Here is a 17,720-nt window from a genome sequence, read left to right as displayed (position 1 = left end):
GTGACTGGCCGTGGTGCAGGACGCGCACCTCCTCCTATGGGTACTTGGACACCATGGCAGGGTGGGCCTTGGCGATGGCTCCTCCCCGCTCTCAGGTCATGCCCACCATATGCAGCTGCAGGACTCCCTGCCCAGCTGATCACAGGGCATCTTGCCCGCCGGCGGCGGGGCGGGGTGTCAAGACCTTAGCGGCTCTGAGACCCCAGGGAGAACTGGAGGCCTCCCAGCCAGGCCATGGCCCCCTGAGGGACAAGGACATCCCAGTATGGGGCAGGGCCCCCACCAAACGAGCCAACCCAGGAGGGGCATCTAGAACATCCTCCGCTACAGTCCCACACTTGAGAGCATTATCAACAGTAACTTTTTTAACTCTCCCGTGATCTCATTACCTAACATAGTTGGGTTTTACTCAGCTGGAATTTCAGCACAGTGCTGTTTTATTTCATTCCCTTGACAAAGTTTCATAAACAGTATTCCATGTTTCAACAGCTTCTGCAAACTTACTCCAAACGGTTGCATAACAGACGCGGAGAGGTACGGCCACGTGTTAACTATTCCCTACCACTGCCGCGCGCATCTTTTACAAGGGATGGGCCATTTACATCCTCTCCTCCACCCCTCAAAGGGGACTCCACTTCCACTGGACAGCTCTGAGCTGCTTTTCATCCCAGGTGAAACTGACAAGCACTGAGATGCCCAGAGTTTGGGTGCAGGACCAGCTTTGATCAGCACCTATCCTGCCCCCTCCATCACAGTCCAGAACATCCCCTACCCGAGGGGATTCTTCACAAGTCCTGGTGACGAGTGGTGCGTGGACTCCACGAGACCAGGTGGTTCCTCGAAGTGACCCAGTGCTCACAGGTGCAGGGGCCCACGGACCTGGTCATGCCCTACACACCCGCCGTGCCCCCAAGCAGCGGATGCCCCGGCACAGGGAGACAATGAGAAAACATCCTCACCGGCTCGATAATCGCTGGTTCTCCCTTTTGGCCTTTCTCGCCCCGAGGTCCTCCAATCTGGGGGTGATAAAAGGCAGATGGAGAGAGAATCGGAGAGAAAAGTGAGAAGGAAAGTTCAGATTACACAAAATCTGCCTGATTACACAAAATCTGCCCGATTTCACAAGGCCGAGAGTGCTATCATAGCTGGGCATCTCCCCAGGCCCAGGAGGATGACAGGAGCACGACAAAGGCCAGGCCCACGGGAGCCCGTGCGACTAGTAACGAAGAAACAGGCCGCGATGCACACGCTATTCAGAGCAAATTCGAGGCACTGAGGTCTCTTTAAAAATACAGTTTTGGGAACAGGGTGCAACACTTGAGCTGCCCGTAGAGCTCCACCCCTGAGGAGGCTCTTGGGCAGGAGCCCCCATGATGCCCCGCCAGCCCCCCAGCCCCACCCGGAACGGGGGCCTGCACCCTCTCACCCCTTCGTAGATGGTATCCTGGTTCGCCGGCATTCCCGGCCCGATCTCCGACGGGGAGTTGGTGGGGTCGTAGTAGGGGTCGTAGTAGTTCTCGTCAAGGTTCCTGATCGTTTCCTCAGTGAACTCCCCCTCCAAGTCATCCGCACCTTCCCCTGGAGGCGGAGCTGGCTGCAGAGGGAGAGGAAGGCGCAGGGTCGCCTCGCAAATGCACCAGGCACTGCCTCTCCATCAGGCCCTGGGCGGGCACTGTGGCTATCCGGTCAACTGGGCAGAGATCCCAGATCCATCAGGCCCTGTGCTGGCACCATGGCTACCCGGTCCGCTGGGCGGAGACCCCCCTCTGGGAGAGACCGCGTCTGAGGGCTCCAGGTCTGACAACTCCAGGACTTCAAGACCAGCAGCCTCCTAAGCTACACTATGCCTGGAGTCTGGAGTCCAACCCACAAGGAGAGGTCCCGTGTCCCCTGGCGGCCTCTTCATGCATCTTCTCCCTCCCACAATGAAGAATTATCACCCCAGACTGCCCTGGCATGAGGGCACACCACGGAGCTGGCACACCATGGAGCTGGCACACCCGTGCACCCGCTCAGGCAGGGGCTCCACCCCACAGCCCCAGGGTCTTGCGATAATGCATCCCAGTGCGGTGCTGCAGACGCAGGGGTCTGGACCTGCTGGAATGAGGTGTCCTCTCTGGCAGTGGAGATTCTGCATCACACAGTGGCTGTGTTAAGCATCGGCCATGTGCTACATGCTATGCAAGACTCCTCTCGAATCTGAAAACTTCACAGCCCCCAGAGACAGGAACTGTCAGTGCCATGTTGGAAAGGAGAACCCCGAGGTCCAGAGATTCGAGCTAACTTTCCAAGGTCTCGGGCAGAGCTTTCAGGCCTGTCTGCTGACAGTCAGCCCCCATCCCAGCCAGGGTGGCCCCAGCTCCTGCTTCGCTGTATTTGTCTGGAACCTGGCTCCCAGCCCCATCCTGCTTGGCCACACCCAGGCCACAGGCAGGGACTCTGTCCACAAGCCACCCCCCTCCTCATCCAATTTCCACCTGAATCCTCAAAGACCGGAAGGGCTGGGGTCATTCTACCCATTTTCCAGGTGAAAAATTGACCACATTGAGATCAACCCAGCAAACCAGGGATTCCAGACTTGTTCAGCAGTGGCCTCCCCTGGGGAGTATGACACTGCCCAGCTGCAAAGGGCCCAGGGCCAGGGTGTGGCAGAACACAGGGGCCACCCGAGGACACCAAGGTGAGAATTGGAGTAATTAGGGAGCTCAGCACTGTGGCCCCAGCCCCGGCCTTTGGCCCGCTGCCCCAGACCAAACCAATGGGAAGGAAAGACATTACGTCGGAGGAGTTGGAGGTGCTGGCGGTGCTGGTGGGAATCTCGGCCCCGGCGCCAGGGTCTGTGGGCTGGTCGGGGTTCTCCTCCCCCTCGCCATAGGTGAGGTCATCGTAAGGCGAGGGCGTGTAGTAGTCCTCACTGGGCACGTAGTCATAGTCCCCGATGCCAACGTCCTCTTCCTTCCCAGCCCCTTCACTGGTTTCAGGCATGGGAGCAGCTTCCGTGGGGGTCGGGGTCAGCTCCTGGGAGCCAAGGGCAGAGACAGCTGGAGTCAGGGTGGAGGATGGCAGCGGTGCCAGGTCTGGGACTTGCCGCATGCCCGGGTGCAGGCATCTCAGTGGCAACGCCTGGAGCCCGGGCCTATCAAGAGGCCCAGAGACTCGGTGCAGGGGCTGCCCCCATCCATGGGGCTTGGGGGCAGAGCAAGTGGGAAGAAGGCAGCCCAGCTTCGAGCCCCCAGTCACTAAGCGTGCTCAGAATGGACTCAAACCCACCCAGTTACACACCAGAAAAGGGCGAATCATATCTCAATATTGAAAAAACAAAAGTAGCAAAACATTCCAGGCTCTCAGAGCAATGTGAGATGACCAGGTCACCTTTCCCCGGAAGATACACACATACTCGCACACACAGGCTCATGCACACCCGTGCCTATGTGCACACACGCTCACACACACACACACACGCAGGTTCATGCACACCTGTGCCTGCATGCACACCACTGCTCACACACGCTCACACACACTCTCACACACATGCAGGCTCATGCACACCCATGCCTGCATGCACACACGCTCACACACACTTGTTCATGCACACATGTACACCACCCATGCTCACACCCCACCCTCTTTACCTCTGACAATGGCTCTGAGGCTGGACAGCCTCCTCCCCAGGAGGACACCCACCCATGTGCAGGACACCCACCCATATGCACTCCTGCACGGGGCCCAGGCCCTACTAGGTGTGACCCTCCAGCTCTCACTGCTGTTCACACACCCTCACAACCCTCCCCAATTTCAGAGGTGAGGGGATGACAGCCCAGAGCGGGGAGGACCCGAGGCTGACCTCAGACTGCATCATCCCCTGGGGGAGCCCCTGAGCTCTCCTCTCTCCTCTCCCACCATAGCTGCACCTACACTTAAGAAGCCCGAGAACCAAATTCATCCTGGGCCTGCTCGAGCCCTGTGCCTGGTACAGGGTGGGGACTGGGGCCGGGGCCCAGAGATGCTGGCAGATGCTCCCCTGTATACCTTGCATCTCCCAACGTCCTCCTCACGGCAGAAAGCCCGGTACACCCCGTGACAGCGAAGCTCGGACAGCAACAGCCGGCTCCTTCACTGAGCTGTCCCCGCAACCTTCACAGCTCGGACAGCCCCCAACAGCTGGCTCCCTCACTGAGCTGCCCCCACGACCTTCACCAGACAGCCCCCAACCCTCCACCCTGACACAACCTCTCCCGGCCTCGCCCTCCCCTGCACCACAGCCTCGAGGGACCCAGCCCAACCCAGTCCCCCCCTCAGCCCAGACCTCGGGGACCTCTGTGGTTTCTCTGGCAGCTTCCACGGGCTTCTTGCTGGGGGTGGGCTCCTTCCCTAGGTCTTCCGGGTCTTCGTAGTAGGGGTATTCGTAGTAATAGGTCTCACCCTCGCCGTCTCCTTCCGTGTACTGAAAGCGAATTGCGGCCCTGTGAGGAAGCAGCGGAGCCCACAGAGCAACCAGCCTGCTGTCCTTCCGCAACCTCCAGATCTGGCTGCGAAGATTGCGCGCCACGACGCCCCGTCCCGCCCCAGGCGTGAACCTCCCCGTGGGTCCCCGGATGGGGTTCCTCCTCTCCAGCAACTTGGAAAGCTGACGCAGCCTCATCAGAAGCACAAGAGAGAAAGTGGGGGGGACACCAGGTCCCCTCGAGCAGGCAGAGAAAGATGAGCCCTCAAAGGTGAAGGCTTCTGGCCCTTTGGAACCCAGGCCAGAACAATCAACAGAATGGCAGTCTGTGCAGCCGTCACCATGTCACCAGCAGGCTCCCGGGTCTTCAGCCCCAAGCCTCAAAGCCCAGGGACCCCACGGGAAGGGTTTCACTGGGACAGAGTAGGCCTTGTCCTGAGCCCATTCCCACACCAGGAGCTGGGAGGAGCCTGGCAGGAGGCCGGGGCAGCAGGGACTCAGCTGGGAGCTCTGTCCTGCCCCTCCTGGGGTTTGTAAGATGCGGCCTGGGCCATGGGGTTCCACAGCTTCCTGAAAGCTACCCTTCCTTCCCTCCTGACTGGTGGTGAAAGAAGGAAGACCCAAGGAGAAATAAACAGGATTTAACATTACGGATGAGAAATGAGAGGCAATGGGCCCAGGGCGTGGGAGAGCATTTTCATGCAGAGGTGATAGGAAGAACTGCAAATAAGAAAAACTGCAGTGCCGCGGGGGTGTGGGGCGGGAGGGGGAGGACAGCTGACCCATGGACATGGTGGAAGAGGGACATGTCCCTCCCAAGAAGAGGGACAAAGGTGTCAGGCACGTGGCTGCCACTCTACAGAACACTCTACACTCAAGGGATCCGAGGGCTGGCCATTCTACAGTAGACAAGCCCAGGCTGTGTCCTCTTTGGCGAGCTGCACATGGCCTCTCCAGTGGATCCAGTCCATGGGGGACACCTGTGGCATCTGTGCTCACAAATACCCCATCAAGGTCAAGCCCAAGGGTGAGAGAGCACTGGGCATTCACCATCAAGGAGCTTGTTCAAAAGGTTAAAGGAGAGGGTTATTGATGACAAACTCTGTGACCCTATCATTCAGGGCAGTGCTATTTAGTAAAGTGAGTCAGATATCCCAATGTTTACCTCCTAGGTACCTCTGAATTCTCACCCAGTGGATTTATTTAAAATAAGGGTCCCATGGCTTATATGTCCCTTCACCAACCATCCCAAGTAGTCTGCTCATGCCCTCCAAGATCCCAGCCAGAGTTAACTCACATATTCATCTGGATTGGGGTCCTGCGACTGTGGGGTGTCAGGTACTGCAGTGTCACAGTCAGGGCTGTAGTGCTCGCAGTAATCATAAGCTGCCCGGTGGTCTGAGACAAAGAGCAGCTGCTGGATGTCACCCTGGAAAAGAACAGACGCTCATGAAAAAGCAGCTCACAGAGCACTCGCATGGGGACCTGGGAGACACAGCCCCATGCCTTGAAGCAGGGCAAAGTCCAGACCACGCCACGAGACGAGCTTGTCCTCAGAGCCAAACATTCTCCCTAGAAGCTGCCACTCACAAAAGACACTCAAGCTAGGCTGGCCCATCTATCCATCCATCCATCCATCCATCCATCCATCCATCCATTCACTCATCCATCTACCCATCCATCCATCCATCCATCCATCCACTCATTCATTCATCCATTCACCCATCTATCCACCTATCCATCTACATCTACCAGTCCTTCCATCCATTCACCCACCCATCCATTCACCCATCCACTCATCCATCCATCTATCCATCCATTCACCCATTCACCTATCTATCCTTCCATCCATAAACCATCTATCCCTCCTCCCATCTGTCCACTCACTCACTCATCCATCCATCCATGCATCCATCCATCTGCATATATACATGCTTCCATCCATCTACCTATCCATCCATCCATCCACTCATTCAATTCATCCATTCACCCATCTATCAACCTATCCATCTACATCTACCAGTCCTTCCATCCATTCACCCATCCATCCATTCACCCATCCACCCATCCATCCATCTATCCATCCATTCACCCATTCACCTGTCTATCCATCCATCCATTAAACCCTCTATCCATCCACTCCTCCATCCATCTGTCCACTCATTCACTTATCCATCCATGCATCCATCCATCTGCATATACACATCCTTCTATCCATCTATCCATCCATCCACTCATCCTTCAACCCATTTGCCCATCCAGCCACTCATCCATCTACCTATCCACCTGTCCATCCATCCACCCAGCCATCTATCCACTCATTAATTCATCCATCCATCTATCCATCTAGATACATACATCCTTCCATCCATCTGTCCATCCCTCTACTCATCCTTCCACCCATCCACCCATCCATTCATCTGTCTATCCACCCATCTACCCACCCAGCCATCAATCCACCACCCATTCACTCATCCATTTATCGACACCTGTTGAGCACCTGCCAGATGCCAGTGCAGTGCTGGTAGCTTTTGCCTGTTGTGAGAAACAGCCTGCACTCTCACCCACCCTAGATCCTGAGGGCTTGGAGGTACCCTGCCTCCTTTGCCATTACCCCTCAACCACTAGAGGAGAGAGTATTTTTAAAGGGGTGATGTCTGGTTTATCAAAAAGTTAAAACTAGAAATACCATATGACCAGTAATTCCAATCTCAGGAACTGAAACAGATGCATAAACAATTCACCCAAATCAGTTCACCCTCCAAACAAAACAGGGACTCAAACAAATAAATGTATACAAGTGTTCATAGTAGCATTAGTCACAATGGCCAAAAGATAAATGCAACCCACATGTTTACCAACAGCTAAATGGATAAACAGAGTGTGGTATATGCATAGAACGGAATATCATTCAACCACAAAAGGGAAGGAAGTACTGCCCCACCCTACAAGGCGGGTGAACCCACGCTGCTAACAACTGAACTTTCGGATTCATTGTGAGCAGCCTACAGTCTAACTGTGTCAGCCAGGAAAAGCATGCAAGCACTTATTCCTTCTTCCTCTAACCACGATGTGTAAACAATTTATTCCATTATTCTCTCACCATGATTTGTACACAGCAGAAATAAAAGGGCTGCTACTAGGAATAAGAAATGCAGGTCTCATAAACGCTATCTGCAGAGATGAAGATGACAGGCACGCTAGGAGTCACCCTGGCAGCACCCTGGATGTTCCAAAGCAGAGGATCTTTTGACCATAATCAGATGCATAGAAGCCGACCAATATAGTAATGATTATAGTAACGACAGTGACGACGATTTAGATCATGTTTACCACAGATCAAGTACTAGGTAAAGAGCCTGCATGTGGTCTCTCTGTGCCCTCAAGAACCCTATGAATTGTGTCCGACCAATCCCCACTCTATAATAGAGGAAACCGAGGCTCTGTGAGGTCACCTGTCCAGGGTCCCCCAGCGGGTGGCACATGATCAGCCCAAGGCAGCCTGCAAGATGCCAACCACTGCACGCCCCACCACACTCAAGGGAGGGAAAAGAACTTGGAGGACCAGGTCCGGGTGCTGGCATCCCGCCACCAGAGACGGTGCTACAGGCAAGGGGACTTGGGGCAGGGCCAGGTGCTGAGTGCCGTGGGTCTGGAGCCCATCTTGCCACCCTGCATCACATCTGCACACTTTTCCAGAGCCACAGTAGCCAGCGGGCTACAGGGTCAGGGTGCCCAACCCCATCTGGAGGATGGCAAGTTCTCCACGGTTCATCTGAGCCTGGTTCATCTGAGCCTTCACTCCATCCAGGCAGAGGCACCACCTCCCCCCGCCGAGGCCCCTCTCTGGGCCAGGAGGAGTCTAGTGACAGCTTTGTCTCTGCCGTGAAGACTCTGGACTGCAGCCACAGTGGCTGTGACCTGGTTTTGCGCTGTGTACTTCTGACCCTGGCGAGTCACCCTCAGTCCCAGGGTGCCAGTGTTCTGGGAAGGGCTGGGAGACATTCACAGCTGTGAGCTCTGTGAGCACACCCATCATTGTTCCGAGGGCTGCTCTCTTCCACGAAGACTTTTGGTGTGAGGGTCTGGCCACAGCAAGACAGGCACTGAGACTTGGATGGAGCGGGTGGAAGGACCACAACCACCACGCACACGGGCGGGGCGGAGGGAATCCCAGCCCGCAGGCACACTCGGAAAAGCAGCAGGCTCTGTGCTGCCCGACAGGCCCGGCCTGCACGCCAGCTCCAGCCATTGCCTGGCTGTGTGGCCTGGGATGAACCTGCTCACACACACGTCTCTGCTCCCTGCTTTCTCTCTGAAAAACTTAGCATAAAACAGCAGCATCGACCTCACAGAGCTGTGGAGTCCTCCAGGCAAAACTCCTTGTATACAGAAGGCACTCAAGAAGTAATGCAAAAGATTTTGAGGTCAATGGGGGAAGGCATGTGCTCAGGAAAAGCCCTCAGCGGGCAGTAGGTTTGGATGAACTGGGGGTCAGCAGAAGGCTGATGCAGGACGCAGGGTGGGGGCCCAACAGCAGGTGTGAGAGGGTGGCAGGGAAGAGGCCACAGCAGCCAGGACAGTCCTCCTGAGAGGCGAGGGAGTGGTGTGAGGCAGGGGCCGAGGGGAGGGAGTGGTGCGAGGCAGGGGCCGAGGGGAGGACCCTGGGGCTCAACAGGAAATGGCTCTCAGCACCAAAAAGGGGAAGAAAGTGGGGTATGTGTCTGTGGCTACCGTGGGTGACCCCAACTTGTGTTTAAAAACCTCAAATGATGAGCGAGGAGCTCAGAACCCTCCCCAAGCCCATCCAACTCTCGAGGCAGCCCTGCCAGGTGTCCTGACTTCAGCCACACATCCACATCCATACCTGCCTCTGGGTCACAGGCAGACGGACCCACCTTTCTCGGCACAACTGCGCCATAGCCCGGCCACAGCCCTTCTGCCCACCTGCCTCTGCCTCGCCCCATCCAGAAGGGTGCAGCCAGGGTTCTGAGATCTGCCCGGTGCCTGGGTGCACGCCAGCACCCATTCCCTTGCAGGACTCAGGACTCACAAGGGAAATTTCTGTCACCACCATTTAACAGATAGAAGAGGCTGGGACAGGAGACATCACTGGCCCCAACTGCAGAGCCACAGAAGCAGTGGCCAGGACCTGGAGCCTATGCATGCAGCGGGGCCCCTGACACTAGCTGACCCAGCCCTGCCTCCCCTGTCCCCACATCTCAGAACAGATGGAGCAGCACACAGACGGGTGCTCTTCCCGCAGGCATCAGGTCCAGAGCATGGGGCGTCCCTGGCTGCCATGTACGTACTGCCTCATCTGAAGTTTCAGGGACTGTAACCCCCCGCATCACCCCACATCATGGACAGCACCGCCGAGGCCCCTCCAACCCGGGTCCTTCCTCTCCGCAGGATGCCTCAGTGGTGCCTCAGGACAGTGGTGCAGGAAGCAGCTGAGGGTTGGCGGTCGTCAGGAGCTGAGCTTGCACCTGTTCCCTGGGCTGGGGCATCTGCTGGGCTGAGGAGGGTGCTAGGTGACCGGTTCCTCTCCTTCCGGACTTCACCTCGGGGGCTGTGGCCCACAAAGGGACAGAGCACGGGGACGGGGAGTGACTGAGGACAGCTACCTGCTGCTGCCCCCTGCCCCTGAGACCCCATCACAGCAAACTGGAGGCATTTTGAGGAGGAAGCAAGAGTGGGACCCTGATGAGCACAGCCCTCAGCATTTCACACCTTCCCTCCCCGACGCCAACCCTCGAACGGGATGCCCCACTCTCCACCCCGAGGCCAGCAGAGCTGCCCACCTGCCCCACCTCCCTCTCCCTCTCCCTCTCCCTCGCTCTCCCTCTTTTTCCTTCTCTCTCTCCCCCATCTTTGGATGCTAGAGGCTCCTGGCCCATGTTTCAAATTCTCCAGCAGACAAGGAGGAACAGTGAATCAAAACCACACACTTTTATTAAGCAACATGACTTCTGGATCAAATTTCATCCAGTTCAAATAAAATATGTTCTCCTTTCAGCTGGCAATTTGACATCTGAATATATATTCTCCAAAGGCACTTCAAAGAAGGAAGAGAAGCCTCAGGGGCCTTCAGGGGCAGCTGTGGTGCTGGGCCCTGATGCACCCCTGGATCCAGCTCTGCTTCCCCAGAAGCCCCAGGCTCCTCGGATCATGGGTGTGTCTGGCACAACCCCGTACCCCAGGGTGTCCAGCACAGCGGCCATACCTTGCAGGTCCTGCATAAGGCGCTGGCACTGGTCTCAGGGCATGTGGGCACACAGCACCCAGGCACACCTGCACGACCATCAGGGCCCAAGGCTAGGTAATGAACACCCACAAAGGGGGACAAAGCCTGAGGTGTCCCCAGGTGCCCTGCACTCTGATCCCAGGCTGACCTGGCCCTCAGCTAGCCCTGCTTTGTGGGCTGCCCACCACATCCCCAGACTGCAGCAGTGAACAGACAATAAGCAGGACAGGGCATGAGGCCCCTTCACTTCCAGTGCCCCCTTCTCTGCAAATGCACATGCTTCGTTCGAATCATTTCCCCACCAAATCCTCAGGTGGATTTTCACACTAGAAAAAGCCAGTGTGTTCTGTGGGCACCACTGCCAAAGGGCAAGGGTCTGCCCAGCCCTACACCACCCCCATGGAGGAGAAACCGAGGCGCAGATGCTAAGGCTCAGGCTCAGAGTCCTGCAGAAGCAGGGTCGCTCTAGACCTGGGTCCTGGCCCAGGGCTCTTTCCAGCCCACCCACTGCTTCTTCCCTACACATGCAGGTGAGGGAGGGGACCCTGAACACCTGGGTGCCCGGCAAGGCTGTCGAGGAGCAGGAGCTTCTCTGCGGGACCCCAGGCAGATGGGGCCGTAGTGAGGAATATGCTCCAGGCTCCAAGCCAGAGCAGATGCCTCCCCTGAAGCCCAGCAACCTCCCACGGGCCAGCCCCATGGCTGCACGAGCTATCGCTGCTTCTGTGCCACCTTCTAGGCAGGGCTGAGAAGAGGGCTCCGTGATGTCTGCACCCCCACAAGGACTGGGAGGAGGAGGAGCAGAAGCTGAGGGAAAGGCTGTAACCCACCCTGCAGGACTCCAGTGAGACACCTGCCTCTGCCCTGGGCCACGCCTGGGGCCACCTGATTCCTGCAAGTCCAGAGGCCCAGGTGCATGGGACTTCCAGCTCTGCCCTCACGGCTGTGGGTTGGTGGCTAGTCCACTGTTCAGAGCACAGACGAGATAGTGATGGGATCCAAACACAGTCATGGGGTGCCATGGGGTGACGAGAGGCACAGAACAGCCCTAATGGGGTCATGGGGGGTCCTGGGCAGCCCTGTATGGGGGTGCCATGGGGGGGAAACCTGACAGCCCTGGATGGGGACAGTTGAGGGGGCTCTGGAGGGTTATCATGGGGGGTCCTGGATGGAGACAGTGAGGGCCACACTGAAGTCCTCCTGCATCCCTGAGACCCGTGTCCAACACTGATGAAAGAAGTGATGGGTCCAGGGTGGAGAGAGGCATCTTCCCTGACTCACGCGCAGCCGCACACTGTGTCCTACCCAGCAGATGACACCCGCGGAACACTGGCACCCCCAGAGACTCCATGTGGTGGGTCTGGGGGGGCCTGGGATTCAGGAGCCATAAATGCTCATGAGATTCTAAGATGCGGCCAGGACTGGAGCCGCCCCTCACAGACCTCAAAGCAGCCGTGGATGCGGGGACGTCCGTCCTTCTGTCAGTGGTACCCTGGCAGTTCCTGAGTCTGTACTCCTCCTTCTGGAACATTCACTCAGAGTCGGCTCCTCTCTGGAAGCCGTGTCAGCATGTGGAGACGTCCAGCCCAGCCACCTACCAGCCAGGCAACCAGCCCCTGGGAGCCACAGTCTCCCCATTTCATCACAGGAAATCTCAGCCTCCCCTGACCCCCTCCAGGCTGTGTGGATCAAACACACAGCTCTGCCCGAAGCTCAAGAAAGCCCTAGGCAGAGATCTGCCCCGGTGCCCTCGGAATCCTTCTCAACCCAGGGCTTCCGGCAGCCACTCCCCAGTGTGCTGGAGAGGGCATGCCCACCCTGGCCGCCATAATCTGGCACACACTGTCTTTCCAGTACAAAACTAGGATCATAACTTCATGTCGTATGCTGAGAGCATTTTCACACTGCATCCTGTGATACGAAACCAAGCTCCAAACTACAGACCAGGAAAACTGGTCGACGAAGCCTCCTCTCCTGGCAAAGCCTTGCGCAGCACTGGCTGGCGGGAGGTGCTGGCGGCCTGGAAACAGAGGGCCAGGGGCTGGTGGGCAGCCCCTGCTTGGGCTTGGGGGGGTGGGGGGGGGAGGTGGCTTGGGCTGGGTGCATGCGCCAGCCAGGGTTCATGGCCACCCCCAACGCAGCAATCCCTGGAGCAGGGCAACCAGGTGTCACTGCCTCCGACCTTCCCCTCAGAGCCACCACGCCCCCGTCCTCCACCACCCTTCCGTTGCTCCCTTTCTCCCACATCCCTCTGTCCCTCCTACCAACGATGGCAGCCACCTCCTTCCTGAGCCGCCCCCTTGCCCTGGAAAGGCGGAGGCCGATCGCCACCCAGGATATGGAGCATGATGCGCCGCCTTGCCCCTGTCCTGCCCTGGCCATGAGATAAGCGTGTGAGGTGCTGTGTCTCACTTGCTGCTGTCCTCTTCATGCTGTTTTCCAGCCCTCCTGCAGGGCCAAACACCCACTGGACGCAGGGAAGCCCAGCCAGCAACCCCACACTTGTAGGCCCACGGCCCGCTTGCAGGCCAAGCGCCAGGATCTGGGGTTGCCTGGTGTGTTGTGTGACTGTGTGTGCGTGCATACCTATGTGTACGTGCATGTGTCCAGTACCGTGTTGATGCAGGTGTGCACACGCATGCAGGAGGCCATATGTGTACTGTGCACACGTGTTTTGCATTCATGTGTGTGGTGTGAGTGTATGACATACATGTGTATGTCGTGTGCACAGTATACATGCATGTGTATGTGTGACATGGGTGCATGCACGCACTTTTATGCATATGTATATGGTATGGCATGCCTTGTGTGCATATGTGAATAGGCACGCATGTGTATGGCACACATGGGTCCTGGCACAGCACTGGAGATGGCCCCGAGGTGCCTGGGACTCAGTCCCCTCCCTCAAGAACAGCCCACAGGTCTTTGAGGCTGCTTGTCCTAAGCCCACCCCACTTCCCCGCTCCAACGTGACAGGTTGTGTTGACATGTCAGATATCCTCAGTGTGCACTGCCTGTGCCCGGCACGCTTCGGGAAAGACCCTGGTGTTTCACACTGACCCAATTCCCAGCCCTACCTCACGCCTCGGCAGAAGGGACTTTCCTTACAGGTCTGGCCCTACTCCCATTCTTGCAGCGTGCCCCCCCCACCCCAGAAGGAAGGCAAGGTCTCCTTTCCACTCTCCCATCCCCATTTCACAGATGCAGCAATGGAGGGTCTGAGAGGCAGCGCCACTCTCACAGGGCATATGGGAGGAGGGCTGACTGGGGCTCCTGAGTCTCTGCCTGCGGCCCCCACAGTCCCCACCCCAGAGCTGCCCACCTTGGAGTCAAGGACATCATGCCAAGTCACACATCCTGCACACAGAACGGCCGTGGGCTCCCAGTTCCCAAAACCTTGTCCCATCGCCCACACAGCCCTAGGAGCAGGGGCAGGCACCTGCCCAATTCGCCTGGCAGATTCAGGCTTCTCCTGTTCCACGTCTTGGCTTCCCCCGGCTGAGCCCCTGAACCACTCTGTTTAACTTTCAAAGCCAAGACCCAGCACCAGCGGCCCCAGACAGCTGGCCCTGTGGCTGCCCAAAGAAGCAGGTGGCAGCCGTTTTCATGCCATTCCTCGCTCTGACAACTGACCACTGCTTCCCCCTTTACATTCCTGGATTCTGCCCCCTGCCAGGTCATTAAAGTGCCCTGGAAGTTTCCGCCACCAGGCCGGGGTCATTACGGCCATTCCGCTCTGCTGCAGAGCCTCTGCCCACGGCGCAATTGGCGGCCACGTTCGACGGAAGATGGGTCGGCGGCCACGGCGGGAGGATGTTGTCCTTGGCTCTGGCAGAGACGGGAGCATTTTGCTGAGAGAATCAGTTCTGCCTTTTCTGCTAATGAGACCGCATCCAGGCTGCGTTTCTGTTGTGAGCTGAGGAAATTGCAAAGTTTTCATTGGAGAGCCTCGTAAGCCTGGGGCCATGGAGACGGGACACATGGGGCTCACCAAATTAGAGGCTCCCGTGGCCGTGGCCCCCAGCCCGGGCTGCTTCTCATGATGCTGCCCCCTCTAATCGTATGCTCAGTGCCTCCTCTGCCATTTAATCGTGGACTCCTTTCAACCCAATGCCCCCATCCCTGGGTTGAGCCAGCCCCCCACGACTGCCTGGCACCCAGGCCCCCTCCTCGTTCAACCGAAACAGGCTCCACAGGAATCCCAGCTGAGCACTCTGCTTGTCCTGCAGATTTTATCATCTAATTTTAGCCAGAGCACTTCGTGCTGGTAAACAGAGAGACACAAATAATTATTTAAGACAAACCCTTCTTGTTGGAGGCTGTGGGAGAAGCAGTCAGCAAGCATGTTGTCCATGAGAGATTGTTCTGCCGCTGCCAGGCCCTGCCACAAACCTCCCCTGTCCCGGCAGGCGGGCACGTTGTCCAACCTCCCATGCAAAACGCAGCCCAGCTGAGTTAACACGCCAACTGGGAGGGACAGAGGCTGAGAGAGCCACGGGCAGTGCTAGGGCCTGGAGCTGGGTTCACCTGGGCCCACAACCGAATCCTGCCCCTTGCTGGCTGAGTGATCTCAGGTGTGTTCGCAAACCACGTTAAGCCATGCTTCCCCTTCTGAAGCAGGGGATGGAACAACGCTGGCCCCAGAGGCTGCTGGGAGCGTGGAGTCCGGCCCTGGGCTCTGCAAACAGGAGCTAAGAACATGACTGCATTCCCCGCAAGTACGGTGCCATCATCAGCAGTCTCTTGCACAGGGCTTCCCTCCCGCCGGGCCGGGCGGATTCTGACAGACACGGCCAGAGCAGCCTGGCCGGACGCCACCAGTGCCCCTTCTCCACGAGCCACTTCCCTGACGTCCTTAGCACTGCGCACATAGGAGACCACCAGATTCCCCCATTCCAGCTGCCATGGGCCCAAACCAGTCACATTTACAGTCTCGCTTTGATATTTTTCATCCATGAGTCATACAAAATGGAAAAACAAAATGCCCCCAAGCCAGTGAGGTCTAAATAATTTTTTCCATGGTTTTCACAGCACCTGTGAGAACGAGTTTCACACTATTAACGAGAGTGTTAGAGAAATATTTTCATGTCGTCGGAAATTACTTTCTGCTATCCCCGCCACGTCCTCACTCACTGCCTCCAGTCCCAGTCCAATTCTCACCTGCAGCCACCAGCCCAAGACGTGTAGGGTCAAGTCTACTCACAACAGCTCTGGGTGCGAGGCTGCGAAATGACACATCTGTGTCTCCATCATGGAGGCGGGCCGCATGGGTGCAGAGAAGGGGCATGATCAGGTCACAGCCTCATGCACACCCTGAAGCTGGCCACAGGGACTAAAGGGTCAGCTCAGCAAACTCGGAGAGGGGACCTCATCTCTAGACCAAGGGACGAAATGGCAGCACCAATGGCAGGGGCTGGGGGGCAGGTCCACCTCCTCAAAGACTTGCTCTCTCCAAAGGGTGTGGGTCCACCTCCTCAAAGACTCGCCATCCAAAGGGTGGCGACCTCACAAAGGCCTGCACTTGTGACTCGGGTAGTGCATGCTTGAGCTGCTCCTTCCTTCTCCACATCCGGACTTTCGGAGCAGCGGGCCTGCAGACACTGTTTTATGGCACACGGGGCATCGCTGAGCACAGGGGACATTCACTCGGTCCAGGCTCCCCAGAAGGAAGCCACCTGACCCTTGGCAGCACTGCCCAGAGAAGAATGGCACAGGGGAGGCACTGAGCACAGGAGACCTGGGCACTGGGTCCCTCCCTTGTCATCTGCGAGGATGTCAGCATATGACTAATTACTCCAGGCCTCCATTTGTTGATAAAAGAGGATAATAAGATCTACCTTACGGAGCAGAGGACTAAACGGGATTGCACCAGAACACTGCCCATAGCAATCAGCATCCACTAGCACAGGCTCCACGGCCACCACCAGCACCAAAACCACAGAACCACCACACTGCTAGCATCATGACCACCACCAGCAGTGCTACCAGCACCAAAACCATAGAACCAACACACTACTAACATCATTACCACCACTATCACCACCACCAGCATCACCACCATCTTCACCACTACCATCACCAGCATCACCACCACCATCATCACCTCCATCACCAGCATCGCCACCACCATCATAACCTCCATCACCACCTTCACCAGAATTGTGGGGAAAAGAAAGAGAGATCAGACTGTTACTGTGTCTATGCAGAAAGAAGTAGACATAAGAGACTCCACTTTGTTCTGTACTAAGAAAAATTCTTCTGCCTTGAGATGCTGTTAATCTGTAACCCTAGCCCCAACCCTGTGCTTGCAGAAACATGTGCTGTGTCGGCTCAAGGTTTAATGGATTTAGGGCTATGCAGGATGTGCTTTGTTAAACAAATGCTTGAAGGCAGCATGCTTGTTAAAAGTCATCACCACTCCTTAATCTCAAGTACCTAGGGACACAAAACACTGCGGAAGGCCGCAGGGACCTCTGCCTAGGAAAGCCAGGTATTGTCCAAGGTTTCTCCCCATGAGATAGCCTGAGATATGGCCTCGTGGGAAGGGAAAGACTTGACCATTCCCCAGCCTGACACCCATAAAGGGTCTGTGCTGAGGAGGATTAGTAAAAGAGGAAGGCCTCTTTGCAGTTGAGATAAGAGGAAGGCATCTGTCTCCTGCTCGTCCCTGGGCAATAGAATGTCTCGGTGTAAAACCCGATTGTATGTTCCATCTACTGAGATAGAAGAAAACCACCTTAAGGCTGGAGGTGAGCCATGCTGGCGGCAATACTGCTCCTTAATGCACCAAGAGGTTTGTGTACCTGCACATCAAAGCACAGCACCTTTTCTAAACTTGTTTATGATACAGGGACATTTGTCCACATGTTTTCCTGCTGACCCTCTCCCCACTATTACCCTATTGTCCTGTAACATCCCCCTCTCTGAGATGGTAGAGATAATGACCAATAAATACTGAGGGAACTCAGAGACTGGTGCCGGCAGGGGTCCTCTGTATGCTGAGTGCCGGTCCCCTAGGCCCACTTTTCT

At 56.7% G+C, this 17,720-nt stretch overlaps 1 protein-coding gene across 2 annotated transcripts in view; it reads right to left on the bottom strand.

Annotated features, from left to right (window-relative positions):
• COL5A1 (collagen type V alpha 1 chain) overlaps window positions 1-17,720 on the bottom strand; it is a 207,332-nt gene that overhangs the window by 112,595 nt on the left and 77,017 nt on the right. For both annotated transcript variants that reach the window (XM_030818145.1, XM_030818146.1), the window contains exons 5-9: window positions 5,742-5,873; window positions 4,307-4,444; window positions 2,779-3,018; window positions 1,427-1,594; window positions 960-1,016 (exon numbers count right to left, since the gene is read on the bottom strand). In XM_030818145.1, coding sequence (XP_030674005.1) covers window positions 960-1,016; window positions 1,427-1,594; window positions 2,779-3,018; window positions 4,307-4,444; window positions 5,742-5,873 — 735 coding nt within the window. The remainder of the gene's footprint in view (window positions 1-959; window positions 1,017-1,426; window positions 1,595-2,778; window positions 3,019-4,306; window positions 4,445-5,741; window positions 5,874-17,720) is intronic.

The sequence above is a fragment of the Nomascus leucogenys genome, chromosome 8 (assembly GCF_006542625.1).
Source record: "Nomascus leucogenys isolate Asia chromosome 8, Asia_NLE_v1, whole genome shotgun sequence".
Classification (NCBI taxonomy): Eukaryota; Metazoa; Chordata; class Mammalia; order Primates; family Hylobatidae; genus Nomascus; species Nomascus leucogenys.
Note: the sequence above shows the minus strand (reverse complement) of the source record. Positions and strands in the feature narration are given on the sequence as shown.